This window comes from Temnothorax nylanderi, unplaced genomic scaffold, assembly GCF_030848795.1.
Source record: "Temnothorax nylanderi isolate EJ_2023f unplaced genomic scaffold, tnyl_v1.0 TNYL_tig0183_pilon, whole genome shotgun sequence".
Classification (NCBI taxonomy): Eukaryota; Metazoa; Arthropoda; class Insecta; order Hymenoptera; family Formicidae; genus Temnothorax; species Temnothorax nylanderi.
This window is the reverse complement of record NW_027249245.1, coordinates 63,114-90,755: the sequence shown is the minus strand read 5'-3', so window position 1 is coordinate 90,755 and position 27,642 is coordinate 63,114. Positions and strand designations below refer to the sequence as shown.

Sequence of the window (27,642 nt, the reverse complement as noted above, 5' to 3'; positions counted from 1 at the left end):
CTGATCTAATACCTTCGACTACCAGCATCCCACGTACAATTGCGCGTATCTTCCGTATCTTTAGAAATGATCTCTTCATACTGTTACTAGAGAGTTGCGATCATAGAACTGTTTTCATAAATCGCACGCTTATTGCTTAAATCACGATGTTATGAGTCAGATAGAAATACGTTTGCCTACGTTAAAAGTAGACGATGATGAAAAATTTTGAAGCAAAACGATCTTTAAGTCTGAGCATACTCAGTTTTCAGGAGACGTATCACGGTTTCGTGTTTCCTGTTTGTTTGTGCGATTGTTAGTTATACGGAGTATCCAAATGACACAAATGTCTAAAAGACTTTGCAGGGTTCTGAAACACATCTTTTGAACTTTTTGTCGATTAGATAATCCGTAGGTATATGATAATGTGTGGAATAGTACGTAAAGTTACCTGTAAGTATAGCTTCGTGTGATGTTGTAGAGGCCACAGAGATCGTGATTGTTTCATTGTCCCCTTGAATTACTTGGATGTTTTGTTTCTCCAGTTTGACGCGACCTAAATTTATCAGATATTGTTTCTACCGCTAAATGACTCTTAACCAGATACCTTCTCGATATTGCTAAGTTACGTAGCGTGCGTGCGTGCGTATTTGTGCATGATAAATTACGATGCGTATCATCACGACCTAATTTTCTACCTAACTTGCTAAAATCGTTATTGTGCGCTTAAATAACACTAAAAAAAAACGCTTCAAAAACTTTTAAGAAACGGTCGGTGACACTAGCTGTTTCTAATCATCAACACATGAAAATACACGTAAAAAAGAAAAATCAAACAAAATTTCAAAATTCTAAATATTGCAAAAAATGTCGCAAAAACATAATTTGGCTCTCTACCGCATGCAATATTCTTTAATATTACTAGAAGATACTTTGGTTCTAGAATAAAAAGGTTTTTCCTATAGCGTGTAATGAAACTCTTATCGAAGCGTGTGACGTCACGGATGCTGTAATTATCAAAGCATCGTTGCGTTCCAAATGCAGCAAAGTCAAAACTCTGCGTTTCTCACTCCTACGCAGTCTAATTTAGCTAGACAAGTTAGCCAATTTAGCGCACATGATTACCTTCCGATTCCGATTCTTCGGCGCGCAGAGTCTCATCCTGCGGCAATTGTTCCTTCACCAATTTCTTCGTCCGCGTTTCCTCCATCTTCACCTCCTCGGCTTTCTCTTTCGGAGGCACTACCTTTTCGACCTTCTCATCTTCCGTCTCAGCTACGGAAGTACATTTTTTCGAGTCTTTGATGTGATGACGTGTTTCAAGACGCGATATATCAACAAATATGTTATGACACTTGGAGATTCAAAAGAATTAGCAACAAAAGATCGGAAGAATTTTGGAGCCAACATAAAACCGATTTTATAATAGTCTACAAGTGGACTAATAAAGAATACAGAATACAGAAAGAAAAAACAGAGAACACATTTTGCGTCAACGTCAATAATGTGACGCGTCGAAAATGATGTTCCTCCCTTTCGTTTAAGGAAATCAGGAGAATTCTTTCTACACACAGGATCTTTTACACAGCTACAAAAACTATGAAAAAAATGTGTCGATTGAAGACCTCGTCGTTAAAGGCCATTTAAAATACTCCCAAGATATCACATTGGGAGAATGAAATGAGAATCGTACGGCTTTATTTATACATTTAGTACTTACTGAACGCTGTCGAAACACGACGACTTTTACCGCTGCGATTTTTCAAAAATTAGAAATGTATGCTGTTTTATTATTACTGACCACCGTTCCAGCAAATATCACGTCGTATAATCTTTGTCGTAAAATTTTCTTAACTCTACCAAAATTATCCCCGTGTTTAACTCTGGAACTCGATTGTAATATCAAATATGATCTCTCACTTCAGAAGAAATATTGCTATTTTGCAAATTGATCATTTTGCCATCATATATATCGCGCTAATATCATTTCGTTATTGTTATACCAAACTTGACAATTCGTGATACGATAAACTTGTAGCCAGACTTAGGCTCGCGTTGAATGGAGTCGAGTTCCAGAGTTAGGAAAGAAGATGAAGAGGCGCGGAAACTTACTCAACACGATGACTTTGCTCTTGCTGGTGACGTAACCCAGCTCGTTCTCCGCCCGCACCTCGTACAAGCCACCGTCACTGCCCTTCAGCAACGTCACCGTTAAATCGTAGCTCTCGTTGCGCTGGCTGTCCCTGGTAATCTTGATTCTGGCGTCCGCTGTCACCTCCTCGCCGTCCTTGTACCACTTGACTTCCGGTTCCGGCGTGCCGGACACCTCGAGTGTCAACTTCAGCGTTTCGCCCTCCTTCAACCTCTGGTCCGCCAATTTCTTCAAAAGTTTCGGCCGAGTATTCACTGTCAAGTTGGAACTGCTCGAGTTCTCGCCGTACTCGTTCTGCACCTTGCAGGTATAACGGCCCTTCAACTCGGTCTTCACCTCCTTGATGACGAGCTTATAATTGTCGCCCTCTTCCACGCGAGTGTACTCAGTGCGCTTCTCCGTGATTTCAACGTCGCCTAGAAACCAATGCACGCTTGGTTTTGGGAAGCCCTCGACTTCAACCACGAATTCAATGTTCAATTCGCCCTCGTTCGCACTGATGTCACATAGTTTCGTCTTGAACCTCGGTATACCGCGTACCTGCGACAATATCGCGAAAGACATTAGAATTACATGATTGCAGAATTTGCTATTAATTTGCTAAATTCCAAATAAATTTTAGTTATATTTTGAGCAGGATATACAAGATTATTTCAAAATGTCAACTTTAGATGGAAGGATTAAATTATGTACCCTGACTCTCGTCTCGTCTGAAATCGTTCCATGTTTGTTCACCACCTCGGCCTTGTAAATCGCCGCGTCTTCCACCTTTGCACCGCTAACTGTGAGTATATAATTATTTCCGTTTTTCGTCATCTTCGTGCGATCGTTCGCCGTCAAAAGCTGCTCGTCCTTGTACCAGTTGATTGTTGGTTCCCCATCGGACTCGACCTCGATCAAGAGATTCAATGTATCGCCTTCATTGATTACTCGTGGCTCGCCCAATCCCTTCTTAATCTTTGGCGGGCATCTGATGCCGACTTTCCAGATCTCGGTCGTCTGATTGATCTCATTTCGCGCGACAATCGAGTATGAACCGGCGTCGGTCAGTTTGGCGTTCTTGATCACAAGCTTGTACGTGTCGCTGCCTTCCTTGGTAATCTTGATACGATCGCTCTCTTCGATCAACTGACCGTCCTTGTACCAGGTCACTTCCGGCGCCGGGGTGGCCTCCACTTGCACGGTCATCGTGCCCGTCTCTTCGATGAGGATTATCATATCTGACTGCTTCTTCGTGATCTTCGGCGCGGACTTCACGATCAGCTCGATCTGCGTGCTATCCTCGCCGAGATCATTCTTCGCCGTGATGGTGTAAACGCCAGCATCTTTAGCGGTGACCTGTTTAATCACCAGTGACAAGGATTCCTCATCTTCCCAGAGATACTTGATTCTACCACCGGCTATGATCTCCTGACCATCCTTGGTCCACTTGATGTCCGGCTTGGGATAACCCTTCACCTGCAAATCCAACATCGCGGAACCACCGGCGCTCACCTCGGACTGCTTCGATTCTGTTTGGAGTTTCGGTTTTTCTGGGTCCTTCAACAATTGATTCACCGCGCCCTGCACTGTCAACTCCGCGCTGCAGCTAATGTTACCTGAGAGTATTTTCATAAGTTAATATTAATATAATATTTAAAACGTGACAGAGTAATATTGAATTAATATTATTAATTATCACACAATGTAATTTTTACCTGTGCTGGTCTGCGCCACGCACGTGTAAAGACCGGCGTCCTCGGGCTTCACGTGCTGGAACACCAGTGCCAGAGTGTCCTCGTTATCCTTGAAGAGAACCTTAAATCTCTCCTCAGGATCGAACGTCTGTCCGTCGCGCTTCCAAATGAATCGCGGCTCGGTTCCAAGCTCGAGAAGACCTTCGGGAAGACCCTGGAAAAGTGGCTTTTCATCTGTCACCGTCACGACCGCCTCGCACGTAGCCTCGCCGTAGCGATTCATAGCCGTGCAGGAATACTTTCCAGCGTCCTGCTTCTGAACGTCAGCGATCACCAACTCGTAAAATCCCTTCTCGGCGTTGTCCCGAATAATTTTCACGCGTTCGTGCTTCGCGTCGATCAAGGTGCTGTTCTTGAAGCTAAGAAAAATATGCGTATTAATGTATCGATTTTTCTCGGGCCACGGACGTTTGAAATAGATCTCTCAATTTTTCCGAAATCCTTCTAACGTCTATCGCACATCTTTTAAATTTTTGTTACTTAATATTTAAAAGAGTTTCTTGTTTAATTGCTTTTGTTTTTAATTCTAAAATATAAATAGAGCATTAGAGAAAATTTGAAACCTACAACTTCATTTCCGGATTAGGATCTCCTTTGACTTTAATCATGAAACGTAGGTAGGTATTCTCGAGGAGCTCGGTGTCCTTCAGACGCACCAAAAATATAGGAGCATTTGCTTCTGCCCTTGCCTTCTTCTCTTCCGGACTCACTACAATATTTTACATCAATAAAGAAACAGAATTATTTCTCGTGTTCAGGATTGTAACATCATAACATTGTTACTTACATTGTTGAACCACTAATTGAGCGGTGCACGTCGCTTCGCCGTTCGCATTCAGAGCACGCGCGATGTATATGCCGGAATCTGACTCGTGAACATTCTGAATCTCAAGCTTGCACGTATTGTCGGCCATCGTGGTGGTGACGCGATCGGCCAGCTTGTCTTCCATCGGTTTATTATCCTTCAGCCATTGCATCCTGGTGGTCGAGTCACTGGTTAACATCGTGCACTCGAAAGTGGCAACTTCCCCGGCTATAAAAAAAACAGTTCGTGTTAGCACGAAGCAACGATGCGTCGTGATTCCGAAGGGAATGAGAGCGATGAGAAGCGAGTCCGTCAATTCCAATACGACTGTCCTATATCTAAAAATATTCCAAATAAACAGCGTCGAATGTGCCATACCTTAATGTGATTCCTTTCAACATCAAAATAGGGAGGAGTACAAAAATGATTCCAGAATGAATTTACAGTAGTTATTAAATGTACAATAACGACCTGACTGTTACATATACATACATACATATTATACATCAAGTGTGAATGACACATAACACTGCTTTTGATATCGTGATTCGTGAAAATATGAATGTGCATCGGGGAACAAACTCTAAAGTGCGTATCAAAAGATATTACTATTTGATATCTGACAAAGAACTCATTTGCTATAAAAAATTTCGTCGAGAATATAACATATACATATACATAAATATATATTTCTAAACAAATGCCTTGATGTCGCTTTACGATTGAAGAAGCAATATAGTGTGAATATATGTCACTGCAAATGTCTGTGAGTGTAGAGATGATGTCGATGTCGGAACAACGTGTCAGTGTAGTGAAATGTAAATGTTTAGTGTAGATATTGTGTATAGAGCGAACATCTATGGTTTAGCATGTAAAGCGTGTTCAACCAGCCACGTGATATTACGCCTAAAAGCAGTGTGCTCTATTGATCTATAAAAAAAAAACACGAAAAGATATATAAAAGAAATATAGAGAACAGTGAACGCTGATAAACTAAAGCAAAGTACGTGTCACTTTACCTATGGCGTGTATCAATGCCTTTTTTGGTTGCATCGCTAAAACAATAAAAATGTATCTTATGTCTTGTGATAATCGAAGAGAGAAGTGTACGTATTATGCCTAGCGATCGTTTAATGCTATACACTTTCGTACGCCCCCGATTATCAATTAACAAAAATATCACTGTAATTAACAATAATGTAACTGTTGAAAACTTTCATGTCGCATACTTACGTTCTACACTGCATCCCTCTATCGTCTTGATAAACACCGGTTTGCCGGCGTCGGTGTCAAGAGTGATTTTGGCAGTTCTGCTTTCGACGTTCGTGTCCGCTGCCGTGCCGCCGGCGATCGCAGTCTCGTAGGAAGTCGTGCTTTCCGATATCCGACCCATCCCTTGCGACGAGGAAGACATTCTCGTCTCGACAGCGGACGCCGCCGATTCCATGAAGGAGGACACGCCATTACGACTGCTCGATACCGACGAATACTCTACAGAGATATCAGTCGGGAACTACCTTACTACTTGACATATAGTACGTTTATAAGATTCGGAATTAGAAAGCTTAAAATTATCTTTTTTTTTCTGTGAGCACCATATGAAATGGTGCGAGATTTATTGGCACTTTGCCGAGAGAAACGATATTTGAGAAATGACTCCTCCATAAATTATTCTCGACATTCTTGAATTTGACAAATAAACGAATATATATATATAATAAGCGTTGCAACAAAACAACATATGTTTAGCGCAACATCGATTTACCAGTTTTAACGAGCTTCCACATGCGACATCAAATTAGATGAAAGATTTCTAGTACCCGACGATTTCACCAACAAGCTCTCACCTTCCACGACTTTCGAAGAGGCGCTGTATCGACTCGCGGAATATCTTCGGGACATGTCTGCTTGCGCTTCTTCGATCTTAGTCTTCTTTATTTCCGACGTATCGGTTGTGCCCACGGAGTCCTTCCTCTTCTCCGCGACTTTCGTGGAGTCCTTGGTGTCTGTCTTCGCCTTTGCTTCTTCCTTCGGGTTACTCTGAGTTTTAGGCAATCCTGGATTCGTGGCTTGCGGTTGCGGCGGCTCGATTTTCACCGGCACCGGCTTCTCCTCACTCCTGAGCTCTTCCTTGCCTTCCGGTACTTCTTCGGTCACTTGAAGATCATCCGCTGCATGCTCGGCGAGAGCGACCAAATCACTCGCGTACTGACGGATTTCCTTGAGCCAGCAGGCTTTCACGGGATCTTTGTGAGCTACTAAAGTGATGGGGTAGTTGGATACAGCCGGATTATGGAGTTCAAACGATCGTATGTTGTCGAGATGGTCCTTCACTTCTACTTCCGGTAACTGAAACAAAGCACCGAATGTGTTGCATTATTCTATGCGGTTTAATTGCAAATATTACAATGTCGTCTTCTCGATCCTTTCTTACTCGAATAATGTCCTTTAAGATGAAAACTGATCTGTCCTCCGATATCCGTCTGACTTTGCAAATGAGAATTCGTGCTTTGAACAGGAATAAGTATCTTTCTTTGCTTTTTCCTTCTTTATCAATAACCGTGTACCATTCCTGAAAAACACGTAACGCAATTTTTATCTAATCAAGAATTTAAGATTTTATATACGATTGGTAAAATTCTACTTGCTTGTATCTTATTATCGCAAGCAAAATGACCAGATATTAAATTCGTAGGAATTTTTCTCGATTACTTTGAACTCTTCCACATTTCCTAATTTTCTCCTTATTATCTTCTAACACACATATACTTACGTGCGTGAGTAATCTACCAAGTTTGTGAATGTTCCCTTTGTACCCTTCGATATTGCTTATAAATTTATTGTCGGTCGCCCTATGGGGGATTCCTAGCATCAACTCTAGCGCCTTTTGTAGGTCGTCGCAATTTTCGCCTAATCGGGTCGAATACTTCACCAGCTCCTGCAAAGAATATGCGCAAATAGGTACACTTACGTTAATTTCTTTCCGTACTATAAATTCAATTAGTTAATGAATTCGATAACTTGGCGACGGAATAAACCGACGTGAGATTTGTTTCAGTCCGTCTACGATCGCACGAATTTTACGCAAGGTCGCGACTCTCATCCTTGGACCGAATTAACTTATATACTTCGATATACGATTATTACCGTCGCAATTTTCCACGCTTGCACCTGTCTCGTGTTTGCATAGACTTTTTCCATAGAGCTAAGTCGTGACTCGATGGATAATCTACTGTATATAGACGAACGCGCGCTTTTAGCTCGCTAAATCCGTACAACGCCCACACATTCGTGCGAACACAAACGCGAAATGTTCTACCGCATCGTTTTTAGAGAGGCTAGATTTATCGAAAGAACTTTTAATCGCGTGAGAACGGAAAGGATTTCTTAATAGAGGAGAAGTCGTACGATTACACTCACTTGTTCTAAATTTAACAAACTTGTTGATGTCGACGAAGGAATAATTAACTACGTTATATTTTCAGATTTCTGAATGTTTACTACGCTTATTTTAAAACACGTAGTCGTTAGAGCGGCGGCGGTCTGCTATCAACAATGTATAGGCCAAAAACTATTTAACCGCAAATCATTCTTGCTTATACTTCAATGTAAAAGTTGCCGCCTTGATGTTCATTTTCCCGGGCAACTGGCCCACTTGCTAATAAAATTAATCCACTTGGCTTAGAGGCTTAGACGAATGTCACGACGAACACTATATAAATACTTGAACAATCTTGATGCAATTGTTAGATCATGCAAATTTTTTGTTAGATCTAGAATTCTTCCATACTTTTCTATTATGCAAAAAATTAAATACAAATAAAAATATCTGTTAAATTAATTCCAAATTCTTAAGAGACACATATTAATGGCGATTTTGTTGCGTGATTTAAAATTAGGAGGACACGCGTCTCGTTAATCTGTAATGTATACGTCGAATGAATGGCTGTGATAATTATGTCGAGGAGACACGAATTCAAGGCAAAGTGGAAAGCGCTTTAGCGCCGCGCTATTTTCGTCCGGCGCAATAAAATTCGAGTGGAAATATAGGTCGTGCTGTATATCTTGTGTACTCAAGTTTTGTCTCATATATTGTCTCGTTACATGCTGATTTCATCAGCTAAAAAAGTATCGAGCGTACGAAACATTCTTGTATTAGTCACTTTTGAAAATACTCTCTTTGAAGATGCTTTTCAAAACTCGCAAGTTAATGATGCGTTTGTGTTGTCGTGAGTGTTAGCATAATAAGATTATGAGACAGAAAATATTACGATCTTGCAACGAATCTCGTCGAAATGATAGCAAAATGTTATTTTACATACCTTTAACAGGAGCTGGTAGTCGTTTATGCGTTGTATCGGGAGCTTCAGGTGTTCTGATATGCTCTTGTCGTCGCCCAGAGTCTGGCTCAACTCCTGCAAGAAACGAAGCGATGGTACGAAGCGATAGGAACGTCCAGTTTTGTCAACGTCGTGGTATATAGATATTCAGAACAAATTTCTGTGTAAATTCTATACACAAAACGATTTACATGAAATTAAAGTTATATTAGTGAGTTCCAATCTTAGAAACTTTTTCACCGAGATCCCTAAGAGTTCCTTCATTATTCTTATGCGTCTACCCATCTATGTGATCTCGGACTGAAGCTACGTTCTCCTACTTACAATCTTTTCATGATAAATTTAATATCAAACTGGAAATTCTCTCGCGCATACACAAATCTCATTGCTATTTCCGTATCTATCTACTTCACGAAGCGTGACTCGTAATTAGAGCAGATTGAGGAACCGATAAATCACAGCGCGTTTTTCGGGCTAACAACCGGGATCGAGGTGCCCTCAACGGTGGTTCTCGCAGCGCAACGAACGAATTTGCCGACACCGTAATTCGACACCCGCGGGGAAGATTTGGCATGAACATATGTATTTTTGGATGTGCGACTGAATTTTGCGTGCAAACTGCGGGTGTGTGTCACCCCCGCAGAGCGCGTGGTCACCACGTTCGCACAACGGGATGACGACGACGCGTGATTGACGTGTCGCGGCGTCTCGCAACTTTCGCATAGCAGAAACGGAAGAACATTTGGAGAACGGAGAACGCAGAGTGTATTTGCCATCGGACGCGCACCTTGAACGAGGAGGGAACACCCTGAGATCGAGGTACTTCGTACTGGTCGAGGTATTTCGTCGCGAAGGGTGTTCGCTGATGGACTGCGCACAGGAGTCCGGCTCCTGATCAGATTTCTTGGATCGCGCGGAGATTCTCACATACGGACGGCGTGGTGGTCAGTGGTCCGCGGTACTGAGGAGGAATCTTCGGGCGCTCGCAACCGCCGCCGCGGCAAACTCGGAAGACCAATACGGCAACGGCTATACTTAGACGCCGGACGATTTTGTGTGCGACTGACCACGCGCGAAAACAACACGAAGATCGCGCGAGAGATCATCGATACACTGGGTCCCGAGATGCGTTCTTCTCGTGTCTATCGCGCAGCAATCTCTTTCCTCTTATTCGTCCTCCAGCACGTGTAAAGGATGCGTAAGAATCCGCAGGAAGACGATAAGAATCTGGAGTACCTTGCTCGATTAAAATAATTTCGCAGAGAATTTGAGTCTTATTGAAAACCAGATTAATCTCTTGATTGTTCTAACTATCTAACTGATAACATAATCTCATAATTTTACATCAGAAGAGTTGCAAATTATAAATATAAATCTTGAAACAGTTTTATGTTGTGACAAAATACGTTCAACAATGGAAAATGTTCTTTTCTACAATATCGCAGTGTCGATGTAATATATCGTAATATACAATATTGTCTATGATGCGTATTCTGAACTTAATAAAAACGCATTTTTCCGAGTAGCACGCATCTCGATACTATCAGTCGTAGGTAAGAGAAGCGAAAGATGTTCCGTCTGTTAAGAATAAACTCAGCTATTTCGAGGGCTGGACACACGCCCGCATATATCCCCCGCATGTTATATAATTACATCATTTTCTCCAATCCATACCGCCGCCGCGCCGCGGCGATCGAATATGGAATTCCGATAAAAGCTCGCAACACGCGTGACGTGTTGAAGTTACAAATAAAAAGACATCTATTTTGAAGTTTTAGAGCAGTTATGTAGGCTGTATCAAAAGCTTTTAAAAGATATTATTAATAAGTAATAAACAGTCTGCAGAAAATATTTCTTAAGACATAAAAATATCATGTATAATATGCCACGATATACGCGCGTTTTAATACACACACAGTATCTAGTATTTAATTTATATCTATTTTTATATTTATATTTTATTATTATTATTATTATTGTTTTGTTAATAGTTTATATTTGATTTTGCACCTGGACGTAAATATATCTTTCAGTATTTTTAGAAAAGTGAAATATTAGTTTGCCATCATATAGTCTTGATATTTACATCATTAATGCCAATTTGTTACGATTCGCGTGGTTAAGTTTTCATTTCGCTGTATAGGTAATCCAATTTGGTTTGGAAATTGCATCTCGCATTTCAGTCTCGCTAATTCAAGCTTAGTAATTAATACTTATCTAAGAGCGACACTCTCATCCACAAATTAGTAAGAAATCCGCGATTGTAATGATAGAACACAACTTGCCTCAAAGTATTCGCGTACTTCGTCGTTTGTCTGAAGAAATTCCTGAGCAGCGGGCTCGTCTCTGCAATACGCCACGTGCTTATCAAAGTCTCTCTCCTGGAATAGAATATCGTTTGTTATATTTTAAACTTTAAACAATTCGATCAAGGCATCAGCTGCGTAACGTAATGTTAAATGTATTTCTCCATAAAATGTTCGCTCATAAAAATTTCCATTTTATATCTTCACAAGTGCAATTCTCACATATCAAAGAAACACTATTTCATTTTGCGCTATTGCGCAGAGAATTATACAAATACAATTAAAAATAATTACGAATATAATAAGAAAAAAAGTATAATTATTTTAATGCGAACGTCAACATAATTATTTTAATAATAACGATTACTGACAATGTATATGCACTTACCAGTCTCAAGAAAGTTCTGCCAAGCATACGTGGTTGATCCGCATAGTACTTGACGCCCTCGATCAACACCCTGCCGAACGATCTAAGTAAGGCCGGAATTAATTATCATGCCAAAGTCACACCACGCCTAACATGCTACGGAATGGAAGTCTGTGTCATCTTCAGATTGCGACACGCTTTATTTAGGAGCGATACATAATGCAAGGGTAGTCACCCAAGAAATGTGGCATATTTTGAGAAATGGTCAGTATTATTTACTGATATACAGAGGGTGGAAACGAGTCCTACGGGTTTCACGAAAGAAATTAGAATCTAATTTAATCTCAGATTAAAACAGCAAGATCAACATCGATAAGTGCTGATGAATTAACATCGGTCGAGTTAGTAATAACGTAGTCAATGCAAAATCAACTTCTACCAATGTCGTACATCAATGTCATAAGTAACATGATAATTTTCTTTTGTAACGAGATTAGAGAAATATCTATATATATTTACTTCAAGCTTATGCAGTTTTACAGTAATATTTGATTTGTTACATCTAAAATCATGTCTAACGTTAAAGTAGGGCATTGTAATTAAGTTCTCAAAAAGCGATAATATAGATACAGATTAATTTTTGGGGGAACGTTCACATATACGAAGAAGCACACTATCACACAAAATACGCTTCGACGATAAACTTACGCTTTGTACATCGTATTCCGCTATAAGTGAAAGAATAATGTGTGGAGAATTGTATGCGTATATAACGTGATCGTGTACAATACAGTATTGTGTACCAATCTTTTGGTGATATAATTGATAAGCCAATAACAATGTACATTAAAAAATTACTCGAGTGTGCATGTGTTTCTTCGATGTGTTCGCAATTGTGAATGATAAAATAATTATTTATGTTTTATGTAATTAACATAATAGAATATTTAGATAAATAATAATACATAATCTGTATAATCTCCGTAAATATACTGAATCTATGGGAAGATAAAATTTATAATATTTATAATATTATTTCATAAACTTCACAGATTATTTGCGCCTAGAAATAAGTGTGTCTAATATTCGAAGTACGTCTAATATTCTTTATTTTCATTAAATTGAATAAAAGCCAATTAAAAAAAAAACAGAAGTGTGTCAGGTATTGTATAATGTATCCATGAATGCTCGTCTGAGAGTGTTGCAACGCACCTTTGCATCTTCCTATGAGCGTATGTTGCTGTAAATACATACGTGTTATGAAAATCAGCTATTTGCTTCAGATTAGTGAAGATAATTTCTTTGTTATCTCGTACGGCCCGCGGGACGCCAGGATTGTCGAGGGGCTTCAAATAACGTTCGACGACGAGCTGAACATCCCTGCCGAACTCTTCCTCCGTCTCGATTAGCTCTTTCACGACAGCTCTGTAAGCAAAGCGAATGTTGAAACATTTTTGTCGTACTGTTAATTGTACTAATTATAGCATAAAATGTTTGCAAAGATTGAGAGTATCGTAATTAAGTTTGTGATATAAAATAAAGTATAGATAGAAGGAAAGATTGACTTCAAATATAATTGAAAATTATAAGAACGCGTTTACAAAGTTGAAAATTAAATGCAGATACATACTCTCGTCGATAATGAGAATCTTCTGGCCGACTCATTGATGAAGTCTCTTCGCTAAGTGCCGTTTGCATTAAAATGGTTGAAGGTAGCCATCCTTGCCTTCCGTCAGATGTACGAACGTATACCCTATAAAGCAACAAATCCTATTAGACATTTGCATATTGTAAAGAAAAATATCTTTCGCCTAATACTTGCATTTGTCTAAGATTGCAGACATTCGACAATTTTATAATATTATGTCTTTGATAATAACACTTTATTGAAGTCATGAAAGTCATTTTAATCATTTCTGATAATCCAATTGTACATTTTTAGCATTTAAAAAGCTAATTAAATGGTCATTTTGGAAATATTTTTTATATAAACTTTGTTGTCGATACTTTTCGTCGATAATTTTAAAATTTATCTAATAACTAGACTAGATCGAATCGGATGTTATCGAAAGAGATGATATAGATAGACATTCGAAAGCGTAGGAGTCGCGCAGTTATATTTACACAGAATGACTAAGGCATCGGTCCATCTTGTCATCGAAGTCATCGTCCATTCACAGAACGCAAAATCTGCTGGCGAACATGCTCGAATTGCTACATAGGTGCTTTATCATACGTTTTCATTCTCATGACTACAGAGAGGTGTGGCATTATATATGTGTCAGCCTCACAAATTCCAATATCGCTTTAACTTTTTAAGTAATAAAACATATTGCATATTGAAATATTGCATATTGAATTAGTCTAAAAATATAGTTTTCTGAAGTTATAAATATATTGAGTTTCTGCATAACATCCGCAATATTTCTTTAATGTCGGTGCCTTCCTTTGACATTCGAAGGTTTCCCTTTGGCGATAAGTCGTGCGCTATCGGTTTTACTGACACTGGCCTGCCGCCAATCACGCAGAGATACGATCGCGCGAGATATTATTGCCCAAGACGTTTATAAATGCTTAATCTTCATTAGCGTCTAGCGTCGTCCATAATTCAGCGGTGTTGAATTTATTTCGGAACTGTGCAAGTCCAAGTTTGCTCTCAATGCGGCCCGCATGACAACGGGCCGCTTCTGTCTCGCCTGTCGTATTTAAACGCACACGTGTCGCACAGGTATTTGACTGACTGTTCCGTTAAACGCGTTAACGGCGCGACGGCAAAGAGATTCATCGAATCACTTGCCATAAACATTCGGTTTTATAGTGTTTGGATATTAAATTTTATAGTAATGTATTATTATATATTTTTGGCTAAAACAGTTTTTATTGCGACATTTGCTTGTACAAATAGATCTTCCCATCATCTTTTCTTGTGGATTGCAAAATAATATTTGCTACAATCGGTATAGCATAATTCAATATATTTATTTATGATTGAGATTCTGGGCTTAATTTTTTTACGATACTTTATCAAATTGTTCGTCATCATTAACTTGTTGAAACTAATCTGTGTTTATTTTTTGAAAATGAATACATCCCAGACAGCACACATGTCCAAAAGCGGCACATAAGACATCTTTTAGACATTTTTTCAGACGTCTTACGAAAAGATAGCTAAAAGACGTCTTATGTCACGATTTTGGACATGGTGCTGTCTGGGATATTTCTCGAATTAAGATCATTGTTTAAAAATCATAGCGTCATGCAAGATCGAAGAGATTAGGTTGACGGGGCGTTTTAACGGATGACGACAATCGTTATCTTACGACAGGAAGTCGACGGTGACGTGTTCTTGATGAGTCCAAATTTAATGTCGCAGCCTTCATTATTCTATTTTCAGTCGGTCGGGCTTTGTTACGAGAACAGGATGAAATATCGTGCATCGTAGAAGCTACACGCTTTCGGCGACAAAATTAGCGGATGCGGAACGTTGAAATTCTAGCCGTCTCGTTATCAGACGCGATTCCCAAGGCAGAAACACAAATGAAACGTCTCGGTCTCGGTTGTTTCGGTACCTTGGCCTCTTACCTTTGAAGGCTCGGGTCCGAGTCGACGCTCGGGCTGCTTCGAGCACGTGGATCTGCGTGATTTCGACGCGGCCGAATTGAAAGCTTGTGCTTGGCAGCTGAGTTGTCCAGGATATCGCCGACTTCGACCTCCAAGTCGGGGTCCATCCTCGCTTTCCTAAAACAACGCGAAACACCTGCTGCATGGTTCTCGTTCGTTTATGCGACGAAGACTTCATAAAAAAAGAGACTTGTCTCTCTCGATGTTATATGTTTGTTGTACATATCTTTATGTCTTTGTTATAGAACCAACTGTCTATTTGTTATCGAAGTCAACCGCGTGAGTCTTTAAGCGTGCAAAGCGATTAAAGCGGATGTTTCGCAAGCATTGCGGTGGAATGAGGGGTGCCATTTGCGGATTATATTTCGGCAACATGCCGTTCCACCTTGTTAATTTTGCGGATGTAGCTGAAAGCCATGTGCTGTGCTAATTTTACAGCGTGTAACAGCAAGGCGTTCACGCGGCACGGTGTTCTTCCGCCGTTATATTACTTTATTCCAAAAGTCCTATATTTAGGAGCAGTTCCATGAGACTTTTAGTAATCCTCGGCCATTCGAGGATTACTCATGCGTTGTACAAGCGAGCCAGTTTTCTTGCATAACCCGAGATCGCCGCCGCAAGCATCTTTATGCGACCGTAAATTCCGCGCGAATTTTCCATCTGTCAAAAGTATTCACAAATTTCGCGCAATAAGTCGGCTCGAACGGGACATGCCGAACGCCAATAAAACCACCGTGCGGCGTAAAAATAGAACGCCGCAGGCGGGTGTGCAAACAGAAGCTCAAAAGCGTATCTCACACTCGCGGGGCAATGATCCTCGTCCACCCATACCCGGTTCGACATCCGGATTAGCTTGACCGAGGTGCCCCACGGGTTTCCTTCACGACGACCGTGCAGAAAAGCCGCGGGACATTCGACAGTGGACGCGAAAGTATATAATTGCGGCCGCACAGTTGCGCGTACAAACAGCAGCCGCCTTTAAGATCCGACATTTATCCGCGCCCGCTCTCTCGCGAGGAGAGACCAGCGTCAGCGTTAATAGTGCGAGATGCACCTGCTGGCCATAAATGCGCCTCGACTCCGATCCGATCTCTCATCCTATCGCTTCCGCGTGTACGCGCCGAGATCTCGGGGTATAAATCGATGATAAACAGCCTTGGACAATCGTTATCGCGGGGACATGTCGACGCTCGCTGCGCGTGAAGACGACGCGTGTGAACGCGATGAGTCGCGCGGGCTATCTTTAGATCGCGCGGTGGATTTTATCCACCACGAAACGGTTGCCACCCACGTGTACGCTCTCGCGGATACGTATAAAGCGGCGCGATGACAATCAAGAGGAGCTATACCTTCCTTTTTCCCCTCTTTTTTGAATTGTATATCCTTGAACTAAAAATTGCTTACTTTGCCGCACCGTCGTGCTCGACAGCCTCGACGATGTCGCCGACGTTCACGGTGAATCCGTCGTTGTCCGCTACGTAGTCCTTCACGACGACATAATTCTCCGAGGATCCCTGGAAACGAAAATACGACGGCACAAATAGAAGCGAAAAACTGTATCTGACTTTCTTTTTCAAGTGCACCTTGAAATAAAGATAGAGATGATGCGTTTATTTCGTGAATTGTAAAACGTAGTTGAATTGTGTTAAAATTATTGTTTTAATAGAGGAATATAGAGACCAGATTTTGGAACCAGCGCAGAGAGAATTAGTTAGCAAGAGATGGGAATCTCGAAATTGGATCTAACCGAATCGCTTCCTTGTACAGAAAAAAAAAATGATTAAATCAAGACTTATATACTCGTATGTACGCAATCTATAATCTTGAAATAAGATTATATATTGTGTTAAATGAAGAAAACTTGCTAGAATGAAATTATTTAGTTAAACGAAGTTTTATGTATAGTTCAACCGAAAAAAAAGTTGAAATAAAAAATTGAAATTCTTATAAGAACATTATATATATAGTAAGAAGTTTGTTGCGTATATACGGGTATATAAGTTTTGATTTAACATTCTTTTTTTCGTGTGGCTAAGTATAATTAATCAAGTTTATGTAAAATGAAATACTATCAGCTTCAATGGAAAACCCATAAATATTAACAAATGTTCATTCTCAGTCTTTATCCTCCTAATACTTTACCCGCTCAAAGCTGCCCCATTGCCGAGCGCCGTTCAACCTCTTCAGACTAGGCGTGTTCTCCCTGCTAACTGAATAAAACGCGGCTGATTGTTCGGATCTCGATAGAGTTGCTGTACCATTGCTTTCTTGCTTGTTGGAACTGCCGTTGGCAGAGCCATCCAGACTGCTCGCGACCGACGTCGTGCCGGTGAAGGTGGTGGACATTACCTCGCCGTCGATGTCCACCTCCTTTGCTACCGGGCAACAGTACATGGAGAATCGATGGGCGGCCGGACGATTCAGCCTGAGCGCCGAGAACACGTGCAACGGTTCGAAGTGATGTATACCGTCCTCGTCGAGGACGGTATAGGCAACTTCACCGGTCAACACCGATCTGGAGGCCTCTCTAGGCACGACCGCCTGCAAACCCTGCTTCAAAATCATGAAGATGGCCGACCGCTTGTGGCTCCTTCTCAGGAGGAACTCTTCCATCGCCAGGCTGTTGTCGGCGCACAGCAACGCGGTTGGAACGTCGGCTGAGGACAGCAACGGGGTCTCTTCGGGTACTATCATCAGCGCGGCGCTCTCTCTCACGAGGGTTCGTAATCGCGGATCGACCCTAGCCAGTTCGGGATCGCTGCACAGCTGTCCGAGGGCATTCATGAAGGGTGGCCGCTCTTCCGCGAGTTTTCTCATGATCGCGAGCCTCCTCAGCACGTCCATGGTCACCCGATCGTTCGCCAGCGCCCGTGTGGACTTCTCGTCGCTTATCACCGACAACAAGCTGTTCGCCGTGTCGGACATCCCCAAGGCTCGTGCTAGACCCACTGCCTGAAGCAGCATCTCGCGAACGTCCGGCCCCTTGGCGTTCAGCAGCTCCTTCACGCGAATCTCGCTCGATTCTCGGACCGCTTGGACGATCGCCTTGTAGACCGTCTCCGCAGCCTCCTTCTCGGTCGCGACGTCCGCCACGTGCCGCGACACGTTCTCCAGGACGAGTGACACTAGCTCGGGATCGTTCTTCGAGACGGCTCGAAAGGCCGGTCCGATCAAGTCCGCGCCGTGCTCTTCCTCGAGAACCATCGATAGCTTGTCGAGCACGGCGTCCCTCCGCAACGGCTGGTCCGGACTCACAGTCGACTTGAGTATGTTCACTTTGCTGTTTTTGGTATCTAACAATTCCGACAATACGCTTTGGCAAAAGGAACTACGATTCTGCGGGATTAAGAGAATTTTTAGGATTTCGTCCACCGACTGATCGACATCTCGATCAGTCTGACGTAACAGCATGTTGAATGATTCACTGATGGAGGAATAGATGAAGTCTTGAGAATTGTTGTTGTCCAATATTACTCGTTGATCGTCCGATATCGTCAGGGCAGCTGCTGCGATTGCCGTCCTTATTATACCTCGAAGTGACACGACGTTATTGTCATTGTTTATTCTGTCTTCAGTTTCATTAACGGGTGATCGATTGCCGTTCGTCAACGTTATCGCATTTGCAGTATTTGAATTCTGTTGCTGTTGTTGCTGCTGCTGCAGAACAATGTTTCTCGCTAATTGCGCAATTGTCGACATAACTTGCGCCAACTTTATCGCTGTACCACCTTGCAGGCCCAACTTTGTCGTCGCCATGGCGAGGGCCTGCTCTAAGGCCACTGCCTTCGGATCCACGTCCACGTCCACCGTCGGCAGATTCGTCGCGACCTTTCGCCCCACGGACAATCCCGCCTCGGACAGCTCGCGCAGCATCTTAGCATCTATGCTCGTCTCGCCACGATGGCGAAAGCGCGGATTGTAGTGCATATGCTGCGGCCGTAGCAGTCGCAGCTCCTCGGGGGTAACCTCGAAGCCCTGTACGGAGAATTCCAGCTCGCCCTCGGGTGTATCAATGAGATCGGAGGCGACGAAACAAGGCCCCTCTTCCGTCTGCACGATTTGGCCCGGTACGAAGGTCACGCCCATTTCGCCAGCTTCCACCACGCGACCCGGTACAAATCTAGGTCCGTCCGGCGTGTCCACCACTTGTCCCGGCACGAATCTGGATCCTTCTTCCTCGGTGTAGATCACCTGACCGGGGATGAACGTCGGTCCTACCTTGGTGTCGACGATCTGACCCGGCACGAAACGCGGTCCGTCCGGCGTGTCTACCGTTTGACCGGGCACGAACTTGGGCCCGGTCCGGGTCTCCACTATTTGGCCAGGCACGAATTTCGGCCCGCTGCTGGTGTCGATCACCTGGCCCGGCACGAATTCCTCCCCTTTCTCCGTCGTGACTATTTGCCCCGGCAGGAAGCCGTCCTCGGTCATGACACCCGGTACGAAACGCGGCCCGTCCTTGTCGCCGGTGACCAGCTGACCGGGCACGATTTTTCGACCCTCCGGCAGTTTTTTCGCGTTCTCCGGGAAGAACTCGATACCCTTCTCCGTCTGCACCATGTGACCGAAGACCTCACGTTGCTGAAGAGTTGATATCGCACTCGCGGTCTTTGGATCCACAGGTATACCGACGGGACCGGCATCTTGGAAGATCACCTCGTTGAACTTGCTCGCTGCGATGAAATCAAAGCCCTTTTCGGTGATGACGGTTCGTCCCGGACGGAATACTATACCTTCCGGAGTCTTCAGCACCTGGCCCTCCACGAACTTTTGACCCTTCGGAGTGTCCAGGGTCATTCCCGGCACGAATGTCGAGGTATCTTCCGTTTCCTTGGCAACGCCAGGGACAAAATGCATCTCGCCCGACTTCGTGGTCACGTATTGGCCCGGAACGAACTGCGGGCCTTCGGCCGTTAGCAGTGTCTGTCCAGGAACGAATTTGGACTCGCCGCTCGGCGATTCGACGCACTGGCCTGGCACAAATTCGTGCTTGCCGTTGATCTGCGTATTCTGACCCGGCACGAAAATCGGCTCACCGCGATAATCCGTGACTGTCTGGCCTGCCATGAAACGTACCCCGTCCGGGGTGATTACAGTCTGACCTGGGACGAAAGTACCGTTCGCTACAACTTGACCAGCTACGAATTTTGGGCCCTCTTCCGTCAAAACGGTCTGACCCTCGACAAACTTGCTCCCCTCGCTCGTATGGAGCGTCTGGCCTTGCACGAAACGCTCGCCTCGCTCCGTCGTTAGGGTCTGCCCGGCGACAAACACCGGCCTCCTCGCCCCGTCTGGCTCGTTCACAGTGACGATCTGTCCGGGAACCAAGAGAGGACCGTCAGGCGTATTAAAAGTTAATCCGGGAACGAAGGTGGGACCTTGAGGCGTCTGCAAGGTTTGGCCGGGCACGAAAACAGCGCCGGAAGGTGTGTCCACCATTTGGCCAGCGACAAATCTCTCCGCTGATTTGATATCCAGCTTGAGACCCTTAACGTTGTGCATCGTGGTTTTTTTCCCGGCGGGCAAGTTTCGCACTAACTCGGGTATTTCCTCCATCTTAGGCAGACATTCTAACGCCTGTTCTCCAGCCTGTAGGAGTTTCTCCGTCACGTTCGCGCTCCCTTCGAGCTCGTTCCGCGGGATACTTCGAATGGCGCTCTGCAGCGTAATGTCCGGCTTCGTGATTAAAGGTGTCAGCGGCTTGGAGATCGCGATCGCTTCGAAACCACCCACGGATTCGGATATGGGACTGGCGTATAAAATCGGTTCTTGGCCTATGATTTGTGGCTCGGCCATTACGGGTATCGGTATTTTTTCGATCACCGGTACGCCGGCTGGCTTCTTCGCGTTGTCCTGCAACGAATTCCAGTCTAATACGTTGGAAATTGGCTTCGCTGCGTCCTTGAGAATGTTCGACATGTTCGCGATGTCGAATGATTTGAGTCTTGCTTGTTCCGCATTCACGTGCCTCCAGTCTTCCGCCGTTTCCTCCTTGACCTCTTCTTTGATGCTTCTTAGCTTAAGCTGTTTGGTACGTTGCAGCTCTTCCTCGTCGGCTGCCCTCTCCTTCTCCTCAAAGAACTTCTTCGCGTAATTCAGCGCGGTCTGCTTCTTCCTCTTTCGTTTCCTAGCCTCGGCCTCCAGCTTTTCCCGTTCCTTCAGCACCTCCTCTCGCGGTCCCATGCCGTCGTAAAGATTCTCGAAATCCACCAGATTCTTAAAATCCACGGATACGTTCTTGCCCTGCTTCAGCCTTAGCAAAACGGTGTCGCAATCCCTCGACAGCATCACGTCCTTGACGTCTCCGTCCCTGACAGCGGCTTCCAATTTCGCCGGGAACACGAGGCTGCATCTTCGCTCCTCCACCGTGTACACGAACTTCTCCGCTTCCTCGATCGGCGTTTGCTTCGCGTTCAGAAGCTCTCGCAGAGCACGTTGCTGTTCGCCCTCGCCCTCCAGGATCGGGAAGACGTAACGATAATCCTTGAGCACCACGTGCCGCTTCTTCTCGCCGACGATCAGACCGGCGGTGTAGTGGTGCGGGCCGAGGCCCGACGCGTTCGTCGTGATCTTGCATTTCGATTTGTCCTGGGCGTGCGCGCCCAGCAGCACCGGAATGTAATGATGGGTCGGTAGGCCGTAGGACTTGCCGGTGATACGGCAGAATCGCTTCGCATCCGCTGGACTTATGGGCGGTAGAAGCGGAAAGTAGTTCGGCCTGGGAAGACCCCGACTTTTACCCGTGATCCTGCAGAAGGACATTGTCTTCTACCGAGATAATTTATTCGACGCTTGGTGAGGTCATTAGTGACACTTTGGTGATTTCTTACGATTGCAAATGTTATCACATGGATTTCTAAATAAATTCTGGAGATAGACGATGGTTTAGTCTTGATTGTATTGAATGCATCATGATTCTGTGAGATTATTCTTTTCAATCGTGCTCTTCCACGATGACTTGAGATTGTTAGTGATGTTCTCTGCGATTTTAACAGCGATTAGAGCGACGGTTGATCGTATGTAATCAATATGTCAAGCTTCTAAGATTTCGGGTGGTTCAGATTTATTTAGACTCGCGACAAGCTCACAAATCGTGCAAATCATTGGTCTTAGGAGCGCGCTATGAAAGCTCGTGTCTTAACAAAGCTCAGAACAAAGGTCCATTTATACCGTTTCCTTTTTCAGAAATTAATGTCCAATCGCGTTATTTATGCCGTCAACGAAACCGTTTGCCGGCGACACGGACAAATGGACATCAGCTATTCACATGATAAAAATCATGCCTTCAATCATTCGTACGCATCGCCGCGCCGTCTCGCCCCCGCCGCGATATCGTCCGTTGAATTCCGTTTCGACCTCTTTTGTCGATTCATCAATATGTGTCTCGATTTCGTGATTGTATAACTTCTTGCACACGATTATCTCCTCTTTTGTTGAATAAGATATTTAATTTTGACCACGGCGTATCGTCGATACTTCTCGTTATAAATTTTTGTAATTAATATGGAAAGTTGATTACAGTTTTATCGTTTTATAAAAAAAAATTAACTTGAGATTATTTATTATCTATCACCATGTCGCTGAAGACAGATAAATCGGCTCAAAGTAGAGTTGAAACGTACGACTTATAATTTGTATTAAATTATTAATTAAATGTTACGCAGTTAACTCATTCACAATTAATCGCGTTTGACTCTCAAAGCCTAGAGAGGGGTTTTTTTTTATTACTCGTTAATTTTAGTATCGAGAGTCTTTAATTAATTAATCATTTACATATTTGAAAAGAAATTTGTCTCGCTACCTGAGCTTACATCTGCTCTATATTATTTATGCTCTCTCTTCTCAGAACGGGCTTTTAACCATTTGACATTTTAACTTTCGATTGCTTAATACCTAGCACACGCGTCACCTGTGAACTGACATTATATTATAGAGGATTTCTCACGGTTTGCTTTTCATATTTATAGCTTTGAAAGAAATATGTTTTGTCTTTACATATTACGAACTGCAGTCTTGATTTCTCAATTAGTCCACTCATTAGTTCCGCATATGCATATTTATGCAGGCGCGATTTAATAATAGTTCTTTAAAAGTAATAGAAAATGTGTAAATTTTTGTAAAAAAAATTAATAATCACTTGTTTTCAGTATTTGCACAGAAATTTTTTCAACCCCTCTCGCGAAGCAAAAGTTCTTTCCACACATACACATAAATTTCTTTCTATAAACACTGATTTTCCAAGTAACTTTGATCTATCTTGTTTCGTCGTTAAAAATAAAAAATTATTTTTCTTCTCATATATCGTTTCTTCCTACGCGAAAATCAGTTTTATTCATTTATTCCCGTCTATTATACGCTATTCGATGTCATTCGATTCTCGTTCCAGTGCAATCCAGTGTATCGCGTTCTCCATTATTCCCATATAATCTTTATCGGTTCCGTAGCTAATCCCGTTCGCGCTAATCACCGAGCAAAATATTATCACACACACTACACCGGTCACATCGTTCGGCTTTTCGCGAGATGCCGTCCTCCCGAAAGGTATATCGGCGATACGCGGCGAAAGCGAGACTACTCTCTGAGTACGAAGTGGCTAAGAGCCGTTTGCACGGCGAGTCTCACTCTCGGCTCCCACGACCAGAAATAGCCTACCCTTCTTACACTTCTCCAATACATCTTTAGAACGGAGTACACGGACCCGGATCTCCGTAAAGTCGCGCATGGCCCATACCCGGGTTTTCGACGCTCGGGACAGTTCACACGTGAAAGTTTTTCGCGTCGCGAGAGCCACGAGCTTTCCCGCAGATTCGGTAATAATCGTTCCGAATCTGCATTGGCATTTTTAACGGAACAGATGTCATCAGAATTACGATTAAAATTAATAATCTGCATGGTTATAATTATAATTATACTGTGCCACTGATTGCTCGAAGAATATTTCTTTTTTATACTTTTATAATATAATTTAGAACTTCCTCTGTCTTCGTTGTAAATTTAGTAATTGAATTTAATTGTATGATTTTTTCTGAATAATAATGGCGCACCGAAGTGGAATTTTATTTTATACACATCTTTAACGTTTTCATTTTAAAAAAGCAAGAGACGGTTTGCTCTGGATGGTTAAGCCCCTCGTAAACAAGTGCGCGGACGCTTTGTTGGCAATGCCGAGCGGGATGGGTGCGATAAAGCTTTACAATGAAAAACGATGAGAATGAGCGACGGCGCTTAAACTTAAACGTTCATTCGGTGCCAGTTTGCTGGCAGACGAAGGAAAAATCGCGCGAGGATCCATGCAGAATGCGCTTGCATATTTTTATGGGCCGAGCGAGCAATTTTCCGTGCGCGACCTTAATGGACCGAAGCTACTTCAACGTTTTGTTCCGCGGTCGTTCGCGGTGATTTACGACAACTGTTAGCTTTCTCAGGCAGGAAGCCGAGCGAACCGCGTTTAACAAGGTGCAAGGTCAAAATCTACTGATTTATGAAAGAGCGCTATTCTATCATGATGCACGAGCGGATCAATCTTCAGTGAAACGTTGAATTTAATCCCGGAGAAAAGAAACAAAGTCATTTATCAGCGTGAACTTTAAATAAATATAACAATTGTGATTAACTTCTGTTGACAATATTAAAATAAGAGTTCAAAGATATCTAAAAATTGTCTACGGGAACTAAACGTTGATTGCAGAAATTGATGAAGCAGACAATTGATTTTAAAAATCATATTAACCACGTAACTGATGGTGAGTTATTTTGTATTCTTATCTGTTCTTTCTCTCGAAATCAAAAGATTTCGGAAGATCCCCTTGTATAATGACGACGAGGCGCCAGACGCGTGCATCTCGTGGGCGGAATTCGCGATTGCTCGTATAACTCACTGACGACCGATAAACGCATCTGGCTGTTGTTGAAGCTGCACGACGCGAAAGGCGGCCAAAAATAGATCGGGAAATAAAAACCGACCACCTCCCAGTGTCGGGCAATTGCCTCGCGTGTAAATGTAAATTGTATAAACCCTTCCGGACTTTGTCCTCAGTTTGCATTAAAAATAGTTCATCCCTCACTCTCCATTTCCAGAAATATCTCATCTAAACGATAGGGTGAAATATGTAGTAAAAATAACAGTACGTATTATAAAAAGTTTCTCTTACAGCTGAAATTTAATATTGTAAGTAATTATTTTTTTGGCTAATAATTAATTACTTATTTTGAGTATTAAAAGCACTGTTTTTAATGTTTTTAATACTCAAAATAAGTAATTAATCACCAGCCAAATAATCACTTACAGTATTAAATTTCTGTAAGAGTTAATATAGAAAAAAGGATGTAAAAAAGGGATAACAAGTTAAAACAAGCTATATTTTTTGCTCCTGATTTCTACAAATGCCTCGTGCAAGCAGTAAAAACATATATGACGTAATGATAATAATTGTGCATATTATAACAGCAAGAAATTGCACGATTAACTATAGAAGCCAAAGCCTATTAGGGTTGAGCAGGTATTTCGGTGCGGCGTTGCGAGAACGAAACATTACTCCGAGAAACGTGAAACGCGCCGACATAACGCATCCCTTGTGTATGCATCGCGCGAAGGAGAACGTTCTTAAAAAGATCGCCGAGAGAAAGGCGATAGGCAAAAAGGAGAGGACAACGCGCGAAAAGACGAAAGACACGCGCGCATATCGCGCGAGTGCTCGAAATGGCGGTGTGTAGGCTACGGCTCTTGGCAGCGAATCAGGTATTCCATCTACCTCTGTCATGCACCCCGTCTTCGGTCTCCTCTCGCTCACGGTGGTTTCCAGATTTTTCCGACGGATCGACGCGACGACGCGACGTGTCAAAAAAGATGCTGCCGTTGTCAAGGACATGTCAACCACGCGAGCTGAATGAAACTCACGTAGTCGAAAAGCTCCAAGCAGTGTACACCTTCATATATTATTTCTTTGTTACTTAACGAAGTACGTTCCAAAATCTGTCTATATAAAATATGTTTAATAATTATAATAAAAATTACATGAATTTTTACATATATCTTCATTCCCGTGTATGTAGCTATAGCATGAAGATATAGCTTCACTAGCGATAGTATCAGCGCGCTAACATTGAGTTGCATGTATTATTAATTGCCTTTTGGGCAGTTATTCAAAGATCTCTAGTATTTGCGTGTTTTACGAGATAGTCCATCAAATGTAGCATTACTCACTGTGATAAATGTTATTCGTTTCGGTTTCAAATATTTAACGTCGAACGCATGGTACATATCGCGTAAAGCATTTTCTGTCATCTAACTAAAAGTCGATGTTCTTTTAACTACGCTGTTTTATATTAATTAACGTTAATTAATCTAAGCATTCTTCATTTCTTTCAGTTGTACTTCACTCATCTTCACTTATCCATGATCATTTTTCTCTTTTCCTTTTTGTAAATAGAATATGGCTGTTTTATCTTAAATGCAGAAAATATAATAAAGTATAAAAGTACAACTGAGAAAAATGGAAACCGTTTCTCTTCGTGATTATAAAATACTCACTCTGCCCGTTAAACGTACGACTCCTTCGGTTACTTCTCGTTGAATTGTCGTTCTGCTGGCAGTGGTACGGGATAGCTCCGAAAATTCTCCAGAAACGATACAACAAACGATATATATAATACAATATATATAAAAAAGTACCAGTATTTAAATATCTTTATAACAAATCATAAAATTTTAACGTTGTAATTCGAAGTTTTCGATATGAAAAATCAAATTTGAAATATTTCACAATGTCGAATATTCAAGTATAGTAAGTTTTACTTATATTTTTAAAGCGTAATATATATTTACATTTAATTAATTATTACTGAGTGCAGACAAAATTGATTTGTTTAAGTTTGCTTATTCAGCACGTAATAATAATTAAAGAAAAAAAGAAAGCATCTTTTCGTAACATACAGAAGCACAATAAATAATACACACCTTTTTTTCTTTTGGATGTAGTACTCATTCGCGAATTAAATGCCATTGTTGTGTGTTCAATGTTACATTATTATTCTGAAACAGATATAAATAAAGGCTGATACAATTTTAGCTTTACTTAAATTAATTCTGTTGCATATTAATTGTAATGTATTAATAGATAGAACATAACAAATATGTGTACATTGCAATAATTATTTTAAAAATAATAATTTATATACATATATAACAATAAGTCCTTTACATATTAAAAAAATATTATTTTATTTATATATCTATAAATGCTGATGTATATCATAGTGATACTGAGACATCTTAGAACCATAAACGCATTGTTTTGCGAAATGTACTCCAGATAAATTTCAAAAAAGCTCGCAAGT

The 27,642-nt window shown here is 42.2% G+C and overlaps 1 protein-coding gene and 1 long non-coding RNA gene across 6 annotated transcripts in view; both read right to left on the bottom strand.

Annotated features, from left to right (window-relative positions):
- Obsc (Obscurin) overlaps positions 1-23,873 on the bottom strand; it is a 36,487-nt gene extending 12,614 nt beyond the window's left edge. The window contains exons 1-20 of one of the 5 annotated variants that reach the window (XM_071716357.1): positions 17,449-23,873; positions 16,711-16,820; positions 15,268-15,423; positions 13,316-13,438; positions 12,940-13,110; positions 11,707-11,788; positions 11,298-11,393; positions 8,995-9,087; positions 7,446-7,610; positions 7,107-7,244; positions 6,520-7,021; positions 5,906-6,163; positions 5,692-5,727; positions 4,655-4,900; positions 4,435-4,576; positions 3,829-4,226; positions 2,825-3,729; positions 2,092-2,671; positions 1,105-1,254; positions 431-535 (exon numbers count right to left, since the gene is read on the bottom strand). In XM_071716357.1, coding sequence (XP_071572458.1) covers positions 431-535; positions 1,105-1,254; positions 2,092-2,671; positions 2,825-3,729; positions 3,829-4,226; positions 4,435-4,576; positions 4,655-4,900; positions 5,692-5,727; positions 5,906-6,163; positions 6,520-7,021; positions 7,107-7,244; positions 7,446-7,610; positions 8,995-9,087; positions 11,298-11,393; positions 11,707-11,788; positions 12,940-13,110; positions 13,316-13,438; positions 15,268-15,423; positions 16,711-16,820; positions 17,449-22,068 — 9,076 coding nt within the window. In that variant the 5' untranslated portion in view covers positions 22,069-23,873. The remainder of the gene's footprint in view (positions 1-430; positions 536-1,104; positions 1,255-2,091; positions 2,672-2,824; positions 3,730-3,828; positions 4,227-4,434; positions 4,577-4,654; positions 4,901-5,691; positions 5,728-5,905; positions 6,164-6,519; positions 7,022-7,106; positions 7,245-7,445; positions 7,611-8,994; positions 9,088-11,297; positions 11,394-11,706; positions 11,789-12,939; positions 13,111-13,315; positions 13,439-15,267; positions 15,424-16,710; positions 16,821-17,448) is intronic. The other 4 variants (XM_071716358.1, XM_071716360.1, XM_071716359.1 and 1 more) reach the window with 4 other exon arrangements.
- Positions 23,874-25,950: 2,077 nt separating this feature from the next.
- On the bottom strand, positions 25,951-27,296 carry LOC139778435 (uncharacterized). The gene is made up of 3 exons (XR_011719563.1): positions 27,263-27,296; positions 26,837-26,922; positions 25,951-26,232 (listed from the first exon to the last, which is right to left on the bottom strand). It is a non-coding gene; the product is annotated as an uncharacterized lncRNA (long non-coding RNA).
- Positions 27,297-27,642: the final 346 nt, after the last annotated feature.